Source organism: Balaenoptera ricei, chromosome 5, assembly GCF_028023285.1.
Source record: "Balaenoptera ricei isolate mBalRic1 chromosome 5, mBalRic1.hap2, whole genome shotgun sequence".
NCBI lineage: Eukaryota > Metazoa > Chordata > Mammalia > Artiodactyla > Balaenopteridae > Balaenoptera > Balaenoptera ricei.
This window is the reverse complement of record NC_082643.1, coordinates 138,504,273-138,518,568: the sequence shown is the minus strand read 5'-3', so window position 1 is coordinate 138,518,568 and position 14,296 is coordinate 138,504,273. Positions and strand designations below refer to the sequence as shown.

General features: G+C 40.4%; 1 protein-coding gene across 2 annotated transcripts; it reads left to right on the top strand.

The window, feature by feature from the left end:
* Window positions 1–1,800: 1,800 nt before the first annotated feature.
* On the top strand, window positions 1,801–13,665 carry MGARP (mitochondria localized glutamic acid rich protein). 2 transcript variants are annotated; one of them, XM_059924282.1, is made up of 4 exons: window positions 1,801–1,938; window positions 7,152–7,255; window positions 11,486–11,579; window positions 12,922–13,665. In XM_059924282.1, the coding sequence occupies exons 1-4, from the start codon at window positions 1,833–1,835 to the stop codon at window positions 13,362–13,364; spliced, it is 747 nt and encodes a 248-aa protein (XP_059780265.1). In that variant the 5' UTR covers window positions 1,801–1,832; the 3' UTR covers window positions 13,365–13,665. The 2 variants fall into 2 exon arrangements, with proteins under 2 accessions (XP_059780265.1, XP_059780266.1); XM_059924283.1 differs by lacking the exon at window positions 1,801–1,938 and adding an exon at window positions 2,055–2,178.
* The last annotated feature ends 631 nt before the right edge of the window (window positions 13,666–14,296 follow it).

Below are 14,296 nucleotides of genomic sequence, written 5' to 3'. Positions count from 1 at the left end.
TCCAGACCCTGAGTCTACATCAGCATTCTGAAGAGGGGTCTAGAACAGTGTCCTGGGAGCCATTATCATCTACAAGTGTTTACTCAGAAAGAATCCTTTTTAAGGGAGCTGCCAGTACATTAAATAACAGTATAGTACATGCATTAATTCTTTTTTTCTTTTTTGGCCCTGCTGCACAGCTTGTGAGGTCTTAGTTCCCTGACCAGGGATTGAACCGGGGCCCCCGGCAGTGAAAGCTCAGAGTCCTAACCACTGGACCGTCAGGGAATTCCAGCATTAATTCATTTATTATTTTTTCTTTCTTTCTTCTCCACATTAATGGACCTTTGTTTTTTTAAACTATTTATTTAGGCTCCGCTGGTTCTTAGTTGCAGCACGTGGGATCCTCCTTGTGGCTTGCGAACTCTTAGTTGAGGGATGCATGCAGGAACTAGTTCCCCGACCAGGGATCGAACCCGGGGCCCCCTTGCATTGGGAGCGCGGAGTCTTACCCACTGGACCACCAGGGAGGTCTCCCGCATTAATTCATTTAAATGCATTTACTGCCTTTGACTATTTCCTCTCCCTGGCAACTAAGTCAAAATTCAGCCCTAAGTAGACCAAAGAAAGAATGAGCTGTAGTGGTAAACAGATTTGTTTTCTCTTTTAAATTGGGCTGCACCGAATTGGAAATGGTTAGGAGCTCTCCCCACAGATTTGATTTGATTTGTCAGTCCGTCCTAGCTGCCAGCAGTTCATTCTAGGATGTGTACTTGATGCTGGGCAAAGGTAGCAAGTGTACTAATCTGCATTTTGTTACTTTCAGGACTACCTGACTTCTTGGTGGAGGGTCTGGGTCTAACCCCTTCTTTGGGGCTTGGAAGTCTAAATCTGACCTCGCATTAACACAGATTACCTATTTGCTCTTAAGGTTTAACCACTAGGAATAGCTAGTGACTCTGAGCATCAAAAAACTAGTTCTCATCATTGGCTTGTACTCCTTAAATGAGAATATATTAAATATTATTAGAATTGGGTTCAGAACGAGAACCTCTGAGGAGTGTTTTGTTATTCACCTAGCAAATGAGCAAATAGTTTGCCTGTAACATGCCAAGAGAACTTGGAACTAGGACTATGTTCACGTCCTTAAAAAAAAAAAAAAAATCATGACCATCGGTCCCTGAAAATTCCTCCCCACCACCTGGTCGTTTGCTAAACCGAATAATTGCCACCTTCCTCAGAGGGATGAAATAAAAATTAAAAGAGAAAATTATGTGAAAGTGCTTTATAAGCTGTCAAGTGCCAAACATACTTAAGGGGTTATTATAGTAGGAAATGGTGCCTTCCAAAGATTAATCACTTCGAAAATGTTGTAAGCATAAATTATTGGTTTCCATATTCAAACCATGACAGATTCTTGTCGCCACAATGAGGCAAGTGATTGAAATCTGGAGGGAGAAACTAATAATTTAGTGTTTTTAGTTGATTTGGAAATACTAGCTTCACATCCCATAGAGGAATAGGCAGCATTTTTGGAGCTTATATTTAAAAGTCATTGTAATCGTGAATTGCCTAGAAGTTCAGCCATTAGCCGGGAATTTTCTTAGGGTTCTGAACATCACCCAGAGCACTAATGGGAGGCTGAGGCTACCCCTCTCCTCCATTCGTCTCCAGGGAACTTCCAGCTACCCTTTCCACTCCTAGGAAAGCCGGCGGAGAGCGTGAGAGAAAGTGGGTTCAACCTGCATACGGCATGGTAAATCCTGTCTGTGTCTTATTCCGGAGGCGAGTCCCGAGACATTTCCAGCCCACTCGGAGGAGTTCCACTGACTGCAACAGTACGGGGCAGGCAGATGACGGCGACTTCTCGGTTCCCCATCCCTTTTCTGAGACGCCACCATCAGCTTCTCCGGCCCAGGCGAAGGCGACAGAGCCTGCAGATCAGGTTGAGGGAGGAAGGTGCGCACGACCAACCCCTGCGCACGTCCCGCACGGGGCCGCAGGGGCGGGGAGGGCAGGGGTCAGCGCCTCTCCCCGGGGCGGGGCTCGCCAGGGCTCGCCGCGCCCCGCAGCACCGCGGGGCTACAGCGGCAGCGGCGTGCAGGGAGCCGGGCGCGATGTACCTCCGCAGGGCGGTCTCCAAGACCCTGGCGCTGCCTCTGCGGGCGCCCCCAGGCCCCGCGCCGCTCCGGAAGGACGGTGAGTCGCAGGCGCTGGCCCGAGGGGCCTCTCCCGGCGTCCAAGCCTGAGGAGCACAGGTGCCTCGCGCACAGATCGCGCGGGCGCCCCGGTTCCCGCCTGCCCTTCGTGGGCCAAAGCCAACCCCGGCAGCAGAAGCCTGAGGTTGGGGACAGGGATGGGGATGGTGGGGGGCGGGGAAGAGGGGGGAGCGTGGCCGGGAAATCGCCTCGAAATTCTTGGAGACTTTGGAAATAGGGTGCCTTTCCAGCGCGGCTTCTGGATCCGGACTAGATTTCCTGGGTTCGAATCTTGATCTTGGGCAAGTGATTAACTTCAGTTTCCTCATCTGCAAAATGGGGACACTAATGAGTTTTAATGAGTTAATATGTAGTTAACAGCGCTTAGAAAAGTGCCTGGCGAAAGTCGGCAAAGCTTACCCCTTGTCTTAATACAGGGCCCAAAGCGCTCTCCAACTTCACGAGGAAGCGGAGGGATGGGTGGGAAGATGGACCCTGGTCTGCGGGCCAGGCAGGGTGCGCGGAAGGCAGTCCCGACCCCGTAGAAGTTGGGGAAATGCTCTTGAGTAAATAGACTCAAGACCTGGCCAGGACTCGGCAGCCACGAGCCTGGGCCGTGGCATCCCCGGTGAGGAAGGGGCTTCGAAACGCTTTCCTTAGGGGCTGCAGCGAGATCTGGAGCCCTCCAGCTGTTGGGCTGCGTCCCCCCTGTATCCATCACCTGTAGATTTTCTAAAGCACGGGGAAAGGGAGCGAATTTCCTGAAGGGGAAGTGGCAGTGCGAGCTGGAAGCTTATTAAATAAAAATTGATAACGCACGAAAGCGCCTAGCCTAGGGCTTGGGCCATCGTAGGTGCTGAAGTGTGAGCAGGAGAGCATTTTCCCTTCCAGCCGCCGGCGGCCCTGCGCCCAGGTTTGCGCTCGCGGGCAGTTCCGCCCCCGCCGGCTCTTTCCTAGTCGTCGCGCATCTTCCTTCTCTTTTCCGTCCCTGACTGGGGCGCCGGCTCTTAGACAACCTCGTGGAAAGTTCTTAGTTCTCCCTTCACTTTGCCCCACTTGCTAAGGCTTGCATTGGAGTCGGGGAGAAAGAGAACGACTCCTGCGGAAAATTCCATGGCCAATTTGTTTCCACTTTGATTAGGCCTGCGGTGGTGATGGTGATGGAGGGAGGGAAGGAAGGTATGTGTAACTCGCTTTAGTTTTCTCTTAAAATGCTACTGAGAAGAAGTTGCCTCCAGTAACAGAAATAAGGAGTCTTCGTTTTCCTTGATCTTTATGCCGAGTAAGATGGAGCACACTTTTCGCTGGTGTAATAAGGGGAAGCCATTCCTTTGAAAGTTCAGAAGATAACGGGGCTGTTGTGATTGGGGGTGGGGAGATGGAAAAGGCCCTGACCGTGGCCTTTCGAGCTCTCTGAACGCAACCCTCACCGTCCTCACGGACAAGCATACACATCGTTTTTTGGTAGCTGCACATATTTCAAATAATTTCCTCCCCAACTTGGGGCAAAAGAAAAGGAGTTTGAAAATTCTAAACAGGTAGTTAGCAATACTGGTTGTAGCAGTACTGGTTTTTTCCTCATTTTCATCTAATTACTTTTTTGTACTATTGATTCATTTATGTATTTTCAGAACTGTTATTGACTGGAAATTTGGCTTCGGTCATGGACATTAACCTTGTATTGGTACTTCCAACTTGGATGAAAAATGAAATTGTTTCGGTTTATTGAAGGATAAAATTTTAACCGTGCCTCATCAAATTTTGTTCTCTGGTTTTTGCTTTTAAAAATGTAAAATTTTAATGAATAAATAAATTAGGTTTACAGTAGATTACCGGAAAAACTCAGAAAGGCAAAATAGAAGTCGCCTGTAATCCTACCACTTAGTGAATACCACTACTTATCTACATTTTAGTGTACGTGGTGTTCCAGACCGTTTTTCCCCCTTCCTGCATTTTTTTTTTCTTATGTACATTGCTTCCACAATGTACGTAATCTGGGATAGTCCTGTAAAGATTATTTTGCTATAACTTTTCACTTAATATATTGTAAATATTTTCTCGTGTAGACAGTCTTCTGCAAAAATTAAAGTATCTGTTTCATATTTATGAATATGCTAAAATTTGTCTAATCTTTACCAAATATTTATTTCCCATTTCATTGCTCTTTTAAATAACTCTGCCATAATTGTATTTGTCTTTACTTAAACCTCTGTAATTTTCTCTGTTTTTTCCTATTTAAAAAAACTTTTTGAAATTTATACCTGGTTGCCAACTATGAAAGCTATATATTCCCTATTTAATAACAGCTGTATTTTTAAACCAACAAAAGCTCCACTAGAAGTCAAAGACATAACCTCTTACCATAGCCTCTCTGGGCACATTTGTAGCGAAAAATTGGTTTTTTCTAAGAGATGATCATTTATATCCAAACTAAGAACATATATACAAAATCTTACCAATTTTGCTACTATGGAGATTTGTAGTTTGTGCAAATGTCTTGAGATTTGCTTTCTGCAAATCATAACTTCTTGCTGGTCCCTACACCCTTATTCTCTGTGTCAGGCCACATCAAAATACGTTGAGTTTTCCTAGTCACACAAGTCTCGTGCTTTTGCACACGCTCTGCCTTATTCCTCCAATGCAATTTTCCCTCCCCTTGTTTATCTGACAAACTCCTACTTTCCTTCAAAGCTCAAGTCCCGTCTTTTCAATTGTGGCAGTTACCTTGAGCCCCCTAGCTGAGTTCCTTCACTGCGTTTTCATACTATTGTTGCTTCTGCTTTCATCTATTACAGCATTTGTCATACTGCATTGCAGTTATTTGTCTACAGTTTTTCGCCTGTACATCTTTTCCCTCTTTTTTGAGGCTAGGGACCTTATGTGTTGTGTTTACAGTTATACTCTTTTTTTAAGATTATTTTGCTTTACTTATTTTTATTTTTTGGCTGCACCTCCGGCATATGGGATCCTAGTTCCCCAGCCAGGGACCTAACCTGCCCCCCCTGCATTGGAAGTGCAGAGTCTTAACCACTGGACCGTGAGGGAAGTCCCTACAGTTATAATCTATTTTTTAATATAAATTTATTTATTTATTTATTATTTATGTTTGGCTGCGTTCGGTCTTCATTGCTGCGCACGGGCTTTCTCTAGTTGCGGTGAGTGGGGGCTACTCTTTGTTGTGGTGCCCGGGCTTCTCGTTGCAGTGGCTTCTCTTGTTGCAGACACAGGCTCTAGGTGCGTGGGCTTCAGTAGTTGTGGCATGCAGGTTCAGTAGTTGTGGCTCACGGGCTCTAGAGCGCAGGCTCAGTAGTTGTGGCACACGGGCTTAGTTGCTCCTAGGCATGTGGGATCTTCCTGGAGCAGAGATCAAACCTGTGTCCCCTGCACTGGCAGATGGACTCTTAACCACTGCGCCACCAGGGAAGTCCCTCTTTGTCTTTAAAATAGAGAATTTGAGCTATATGAACTTTAAGCTTCTTCTAGCTTTGAGTCTATTATAAAAATTTCAATTCCATAGCATATGGTATATACAAATTCTAGAACTATAAAGTTAATATATTTAAATAGAATAATACAGTACCTTAATCTATTTCTATTAGTTTGTACAAAATTGCCCTTCTATTTTAGATATGACCTTATGGCAACATTTGTCTTAAAAGAGCTTCTATCTGGTGGGAATGTAAATTGATACAGCCACTATGGAGAACAGTATGGAGGTTCCTTAAAACACTAAAAATAGAACTACCATACGACCCAGCAATCCCACTACTGGGCATATACCCTGAGAAAACCATAATTCAAAAAGAGTCATGTACCACAATGTTCACTGCAGCTATATTTACAATAGCCAGGACATGGAAGCAACCTAAGTGTCCATCGACAGATGAATGGATAAAGAAGATGTGGCACATATATACAATGGAATATTACTCAGCCATAGAAAGAAACAATTGAGTTATTTGTAGTGAGGTGGATGGACCTGGAGACTGTCATACAGAGTGAAGTAACTCAGAAAGAGAAAAACAAATACCGTATGTTAATACATATATATGGAATCTAAAAAAAAAAAAAAAAGGTTCTGAAGAATCTAGGGGCAGGACAGGAATAAAGACGCAGATGCAGAGAATGGACTTGAGGACACGGGGAGGGGGAAGGGTAAGCTGGGACGAAGTGAGAGTGGCATGGACATATATACACTACCAAATGTAAAATAGATAGCTAGTGGGAAGTAGCCACATAGGATAGGGAGATCAGCTTGGTGCTTTGTGACCACCTAGAGGGGTGGGATAGGGAGGGTGGGAGGGAGGAGATATGGGGATATACGTATATGTATAGCTGAATCACTTTGTTATAAAGCAGAAACTAACCCACCATTGTAAAGCAATTATATTCCAACAAAGATGTTAAAAAATAAATTAAAAAATTTAAAAAAAAGCTTCTATCTGCCCATCTTTCAAGGTTTTATATTAGAAGAATTAAAGTTTCTTTCTATGTCTACATTTGTATTATAGATTTATAGAAATGTGTTGGATTTCAACATAAATGTTTTAGTTAACATAAATTTTAAGCACAAATGTATTTAATTCATTTTTTGTAAAAATAATCTTTTCCATTGAATCCTGTGGTGTAGAATATACAATAAATGGATTTCTTTTGCTCACATGCATCTCGTTTGACTGTTAAAATTGTTTAATGCTTTGTCATTTCTCCTTACCCACGTCTGCATTCCTTCCAAGAAAAGCATGATGCGAAGCATCAGGGTGACAGCTTTCATAAGTAATTATCAAATTAGATTAAGAAAATGTCAAGTGGAATTATTACCCTACCTTCTAATACTGTATTCCTTTAAGCTAAAATCAGTTGATGTTAATAGATTCTAGGTTCACTGAGGGGTAAAAAAATTCTTTTGGATGTAATCATTTAAAATAGTTTTGCCCGTGGTGGAGCTAACCGTGTTTAAACTTGTTTTCCTAGCATCTCTTCGCTGGATGTCATCCAACAAATTCCCTGGATCATCTGGATCAAATATGATCTATTATCTGGTTGTAGGTGTCACAGTCAGTGCTGGTGGATATTATGTAAGTGTTTTAATAACCTTGGTGCTCAGGAATTCATATATTTTACAACCTGTGGTAAAACTCAAAGCAATGTCGAGATCAAGACATGGGATTAATATACAAGATTATGAAAAAAAATTTTAAGTATAAAATACTTAATACCACTAACTATGGGTGACTTTCATTAAAAACAATGTTATTATAAATACTAACAGTACTAATGGCTGACATGCAAGTGTTTACCACGTGACAGACTCCTGGCTCATTTAATTATTACAACAATTCTTTAAGGTAGGTACTATTATTAACATTTGACAAGAACTGTTTTGAGAGTGAAACTTTTTAAAAATTAATAGACTTTATGGGACTTCCCTGGTGGTCCAGTGGTTAAGACTCCACGCTTCCACTGCAGGGGGTGCGAGTTCCATCCCTGGTCAGGGAACAGAGATTCCCCATGCTGCACAACACGGCCAAAAAAAAATTAATAGACTTTATTTTTTGGAGCAGTTTTAGGTTTACAGAAAAATAAGCAGAAAGTACAGAGAATTCCCATATACTTCCTCTCACCCCTCTGCCCCCCTTTCCCAAATCAACAACCTTGCTTTAGTGAGATACATTTGTTACAACTGATGGGTCAATACTGATACATTGTTATTAACCGAAGGCTGTAGTTTACATGAGGGTTCCCTCGGTGTTGTACATTATATGGGTTTTGACAAATATATACTGACATGTATCCACCATTACAGTAGCACACAGAATAGTTTCATTGCCCTAAAGATCCCCTGTGCTACAACCATTCATTCTTCCCTCTCTCCCCCTAGTCTTTTTACTGTCTCCAGAGTTTTTTTATTAGCTTTATATCTTTACTTTTATTTTTTAAAAGTAATATTTATCTATATATTTTTTTAAAATTCAAAATAGACATATATAAAATCAAAAGGATGTTTTCCTCCCTGGTCTTCCTTATCCACTCCGCACAAGTAATCACTGTAAAACAAAGCTTTTAATAGTATGATTTTGGAGGTTAAAAAAAAAAAAAAAAAGAAACATTTGTGAGTTAATAAGATAATTCTAGGAATTCCCTGGAGATCCAGGGGTTAGGACTCAGTGCTTTCACTGCTGTGGGCCCAGTTCAATCCCTGGTTGGGGAACTAAGATCCTATAAGCCACACTGTGTGGCCAAAAATAAATAAATAAATAAATAATCCTATTGATTTGAATCATTCCTCATTTTGTCATAAACTTTCTAAACTGAAATCTAATCTTTATTATGAATAAAAGTAGAATAAGTATATATTCTTCAGGAACCATAAGACTACACAATCACTACAATCACTATATTTTGGTTTGACCTTACAGAAATATGCATAAAGAGATTTTTAGTCATAACTAGGAGCAGTTTGTAGGACTATGTAGATAATGAAACCAAAATACATAGTCTACTCTTCAGAAATTTGAAAGCCTCAAGAAGCCAGGAAAGTTCAAACATGTCACTTATATTATTGTCTTCCACTAATCTACCCGCTTTCACTCATACCCAGATTTGCTTTTACCATCTTTCTACTGCTTAATATTGAATTCACTGCCCAGGGCTACTATAGTTGGATATAGGCCACTGGAAAACAGATTAAACTAGGCCATGTGATTGTGTGGGAAGCTGGAAGACTGAATTTCATCTGGACATCACTACACCCCTAATTATGTTTACCAGTGCCAGACATGAACCTCTGCAGTCCGCTAAATCTTTCTTTGCAAAAGCAATCTTAAACTGGATGGTTAGAGACTGGCTACTCCTGAGAGCTCTTTCTGGCCTTGTTCTGTCACAGTGGGAGTGGAAATTGGACAAGGTGATGATCTCTAAGTCCCTTTCCACCTCTAAGATTATGTAGTTTTAATCTTGAATGTTGGAAGCCTTAATTCCCAAGAATCTTAGGCTACTTTCAGGAGGAAATACAGAACGTGAGGCACTCAAAAACCCATATTCTAGTCCTCGCCTTCCCTTCCTTGTCCTGCACTAAAATAAATTCTATATTAGATTTATCTGAATTGAATCCACAGATGCTCCCTAGGCAAGAGCACTTTTTTATTTCCAAGTAAAATCTACTACCAGAGCCTCTGAAAATCTGAGAAAGGGCCAGGTCACTTCCATTTTTTGAGGGTCTGGGTATCTTGGAAAAACAAAATGCCAGACTGGTTTCTAAAAGTTGTGGTAGATTTTAGGTGCTTACATTTAATAAATACAAAATATCATTTGGAAATAACTTCAAAGTCTAATTTTGAGACTCTCTCTTCTAATAGACCTTTCTTCTACTCTGTGCTTGACTATGTTCAATTTGAAAAAGCTAGATCCTCTGGGTTACACATGAGTGTGAATTATTCTTATATCTCTTTGATTTTGCTTTAGCAGCTAAATTGTGTTTTAGCCCCTTGAACAATAAGACTAATGTCCTAGGGATGTTGCTGCTGGGATGGCCATTTCAGGGACATGAACTTGGGCACAGGTTCAGCTTTACTTCACGGAGAACTGAGGGTGCTGACTCAGTGTACTAGTCAGGAGCTCCCACCCCACTAGGAAAATATTCCCTGCTTTTATACAAAAATGTTGACTGTCATTCCTGCTGACCCTGTTTGCTCTGTGTGTTTCAAAGCCAGATGATTCAAGTCAGGATTCACCAAACCCTGGGGGTTTGTTCAAGGGCCACTTTTGCAACATTTCCACCCCCGAGCTTATGGAGTTTTCCATTTTCACAGTCTAATTTTAACATACTATGAAATGGTTTGTAATTTGCATAGGATAACTTTTAATGAGGTTAATGGTTTATGATGCTTAAAAATTTAGAAAATACTACATATAAATATGCAAATTTTTAAAATCTGTCATCCTACCTGCCACTAAGAAATATCTACCAACATTTTTTTAAGCTGAGATAATATAAACAATATTATCTAGTGAGATTTTCATTTTTAATATATCATTGTCTAATATGAATACAGGCCAGAGATTACTACTTGAATTTGAAATGAAAGGAGGCCTGCACATTGTATCTAAGATTAAGATAGCTTTATTCCCAATTTTGTTTCTCAAGTAACCTGTGGGCCAGTCATATTACTGCTTTTAATGGCTAAACCTAGCTGACTTAAGAAATCTTCACTGGGGTCTACAGATGGGTCATTTTGGAAGACTTTTGGAAAACTTTTCATTGTGGGTGAATTGAGTTTCACCTGCAGTTATAAGAACTAATACAGAGAGAGCTCATACACCTTTTGCCTCATTTCCCCCAGTGACAACATCTTTGCTAACTATAAAACAGTATCACAGCCAGGAAACTGACATGGATACGATCCATAGACCTTATGCAGATTCCACCAGCTTTACCTGCACTTGTGCATGTGTGTGTGTGTGTGTACGCTCAAGTGCATGTATTTCGTCCTAAGCAATTTTATCACATGTGTAGGTTCGTGTATTCACCACCACAGTCAAGAGACAAGACTGTCCCATCACCACAAGGGTCCCTTGTGTTGTTCTTTTGTAACTGTACTCACTTCCCGCCTGCTCTCCCCCTCCCTTCCTCCCACTTCCTGACAACTACTAATCTGTTTTCTATTTCTGTATTTCTTGTCATTTCAAGAACGTTACCAAAAAAAAATTAATAATAATAATAGTAATGTTACATAAATGGAATCCTAAGGTGTGTAACCTGTTGAGATTGGCTTTTTTCACTCAGCATAATTTACCTGGAGATTCATCCAAATTGTTTCCTGTATCTACAGTTCATCCCTTTTATGGCTGAGTAGTGTCCTATGTCATGGATGTACCACAGTCTGTGTAACCATTCACCGGTTGTAAGACGTCTGGACTGGTTCCAGTTTTTGGCTATTACAAATAAAGCTACCATGAACATTTGTGTACAGGTTTTTGTGTGCACATAAATTTCCATTACTCTGAGATAAATTCCAGAGGATATTTGCAAATGCCTGTCAGAATATTTTGATTCTAGCATAATTTTTTTTTCTTCTTGGTCTTTATCTATCCACCTTGTGTGTTTTCAGTTATCTCTGACCTCTGTTAGAACATTTGTTTCTTTCCTTTTTTAAAGCATTCTACTTATTGACAAAGATTTCCAGAGGGGAAATAAAAGAGTAGATGGTGTGTATTGGTTTCTCCTGTTTGAACTGTAGATAGCTTTAAACTTGGCATGATGAATCTTAGAGCTCAAGAAATAAACTTAAGCACACATTTACTTTCAGACTTACAAGAGAATCACATCAGAGAAAGCCAAACACAGTGATCATGTAACGAATTTGAAAGAAAAAACCAAAGCAGAGTTACATCCACTTCCAGGTAAAGTGAATTTACTATTTTCTTTTTCCTTGAGGCACTGATTTGCATTATCTTAGTCTGGCACTGGACACTATTTGTTTTTGGCTTCTTTACTAACTTAATCCAAAATGACTCTGGGTAGGAGTTTCATTCAGAAAGGAAAAGTCCAACCAAATCCTAAAGAATATTGTTAGAGGTTTTGGATGAGGGCATTTGGTAAATGAAAACATTGTACGTTTAAACTGCTGACCAGCAGCTTTCACTTATTTGTGTGGTAATATTACTTTTCCCCTACTCAGGTTTCCATTCATGCAGGCATAATTTTAGTATCTGTCTCTCTCAGCAGCTTGACCTTTCATTTCTCTCGTTAATTTTTTTTAAGTCATGAAACTAATTTTGTTTCAGTTTTGGCTAAGACCACCTGTGTGCAGTGACATTAGTAGATTCAGTCATGTCTACTGAGTCCTTCAGTTGATCTGATTGATAAAATGGCAACTTGTAACAAAAGAAATTTGACCTTTTCACCCTAATGTATATTTCTTGCCTTAAACTGCTTGCTTTAAACCATACTTTTTTCCATCTCAGCTATAAGGCCATTATTATCAAATACCATGATCACTATTTAGGGACAAAGAAAACAGCTGCTCATGGACCAGTTTTAACCTTTTAGTCATGAGAACAATAAGAAACAGAATATCATTAATAAACATTATTGAATATAATCATGAGATGGCTGATTGTAAAAATGATAAAATATAGCATTTCCATAGCACTTCCTTGGTTTTAAACCCCTCTTCATACATATTATTGTAGTCAATCCTCCCAATAGTTCCGTGAGGTAGATATTATTAATATCCCCATTTTACAGATGACAAAACTGAGGTTGAGAGAGGACTAGTGGCTTCTCAGAGTCATCAGCTAGTAAGTTAGCTACTTTTCCATGCTATTTCACATGACACATGGCCTGTTTATTTTCATGGTTTGTATTTGAATAAATAATACACATGAAATTATTATTTTTTTAAGTTCAACAGATTCAAAAGGGTTTTCAGAAGAGCAGACCCTTCATTTTACCTCCCCAGAGGCAACCAATAACACCAGTTTTTAGTGTCCTCCAGGAGAGGGTCTCTACAAATAAAACTCTCTAGGTCTATATTACCCTCCTTTTGTCCTAACACGAATAGTACCATACTGTATACATTGCTCGTTTCCTTGCTTTTTTTTCACTGAACAGGCTACCTTGAAGACCATTTCATATCAGTACTTATTGATCTGTCTCATTTTTTTAAATGACTGCACAGTGTCTCACCGTCTTCCCATGCTCTTTAAATTAATACTTTGCTTGATGGACTAAATTTTAAAGGTGAAAAAGAGAACCTTGTGGGTGCCGAGGAAGCCGGTTCAGAAGCCCCCGAAGTACCTTTAGTGGAAGCTCCGGTGGCGGATGCCGCAGAGCTTCCCAGTGCTACAGTTGCCGTCATAAAAGAGGCTTCCCCGTGTCCAGACAATGTGGAGGCTGCTGCCGAGGAGACCACTGCCGCTGGTGCTGAAACTGGGTCAGAGGTGACAGAGGCGGGGACGGGAGAAACCGCAGAGGTCAGCACTGAATCCACGTCAGAGGTTACCAGCGCAGCTCAGGATGAAGCTGTTGCCGTCGATAGTGATAAAGGTACAACCGAGAACGAAAGCTGTGGTGAATATGCTGAACTAGAAGAAAGTTCTCCAGTTGAGTCAGAATCCTCTGCTGGGGCTGATTTACAGGAAGAAGCCGGTGTTTGTTCTGAGGCCACCTCAGCCCAAGGCTAATCTCATGCTGATGGACACTTGGGCAAAAAATGCCACAGAGGGTCTCATAGGCGTTTTTGTAGTTTCAGTAACCTTAGATTTTAAAAAGGCTTCTTTTCTAGAAAATGTTAATGTGCCTTGAGGATTTTGGGTATCTACTGATAGATTTCAGGATCGAGAGGTTTGAGATTTTGCATGCTGAATAGTTTTCTACTCTCTGGGATCAGAATATGACATGTAAAGAGCTTAAAGAGTTTCACCTGTGGATTTAAATTTTATATCATAGGAATTGAGCATCTATACAACCTGCATTCACTTTAATTTTGCTATAATTTTACCTTTCTTTAATGTATGTAAATCTAGATTCTTGAGTTTTGATTTGAACTCATTTAAATAAATTTGGAAAATCTTTAGTGCTTCTACTTTTATTCACTAATATTTATATGTATAAATAGTATATACTAATATACACACATATAACATCACATGAACATTGCAATGTTATCAAAGAAAACATAATCTAGGGAAAACTCTGCATATGGCAATATATGTATCCGTTCTCCCACCTATATTACACAGCGGGCTGTGCCAGTATTTTCCATTTCAGTTTAGTTCTCTTCAGGCAGCATTTATCCTGGCACTTTGTGCCAGCGGTCATTCATTCATTCATTCATTCATTTCCATAGTCAACAAATATTAACTGAGCACCTGTAATTTACCAGGTACTGTTTTAAGTGTTGAGATTAAAAAAAAAAAAAAGATAAAAATTCCTACCCTTCCCAGCTCATGTTCTAGGGTATATATAAATACTCTAAACAAATATAAATAATAAACAAGATAAATAAGACAACTATATAGTATGTTAGATACTGATAAGTATTTGAAAAGAAAAATAATGAAAGTAAAGGGATTATAAGTGTTGGTTAGGGCAGCCAGAGAAGACCTTACTAAGA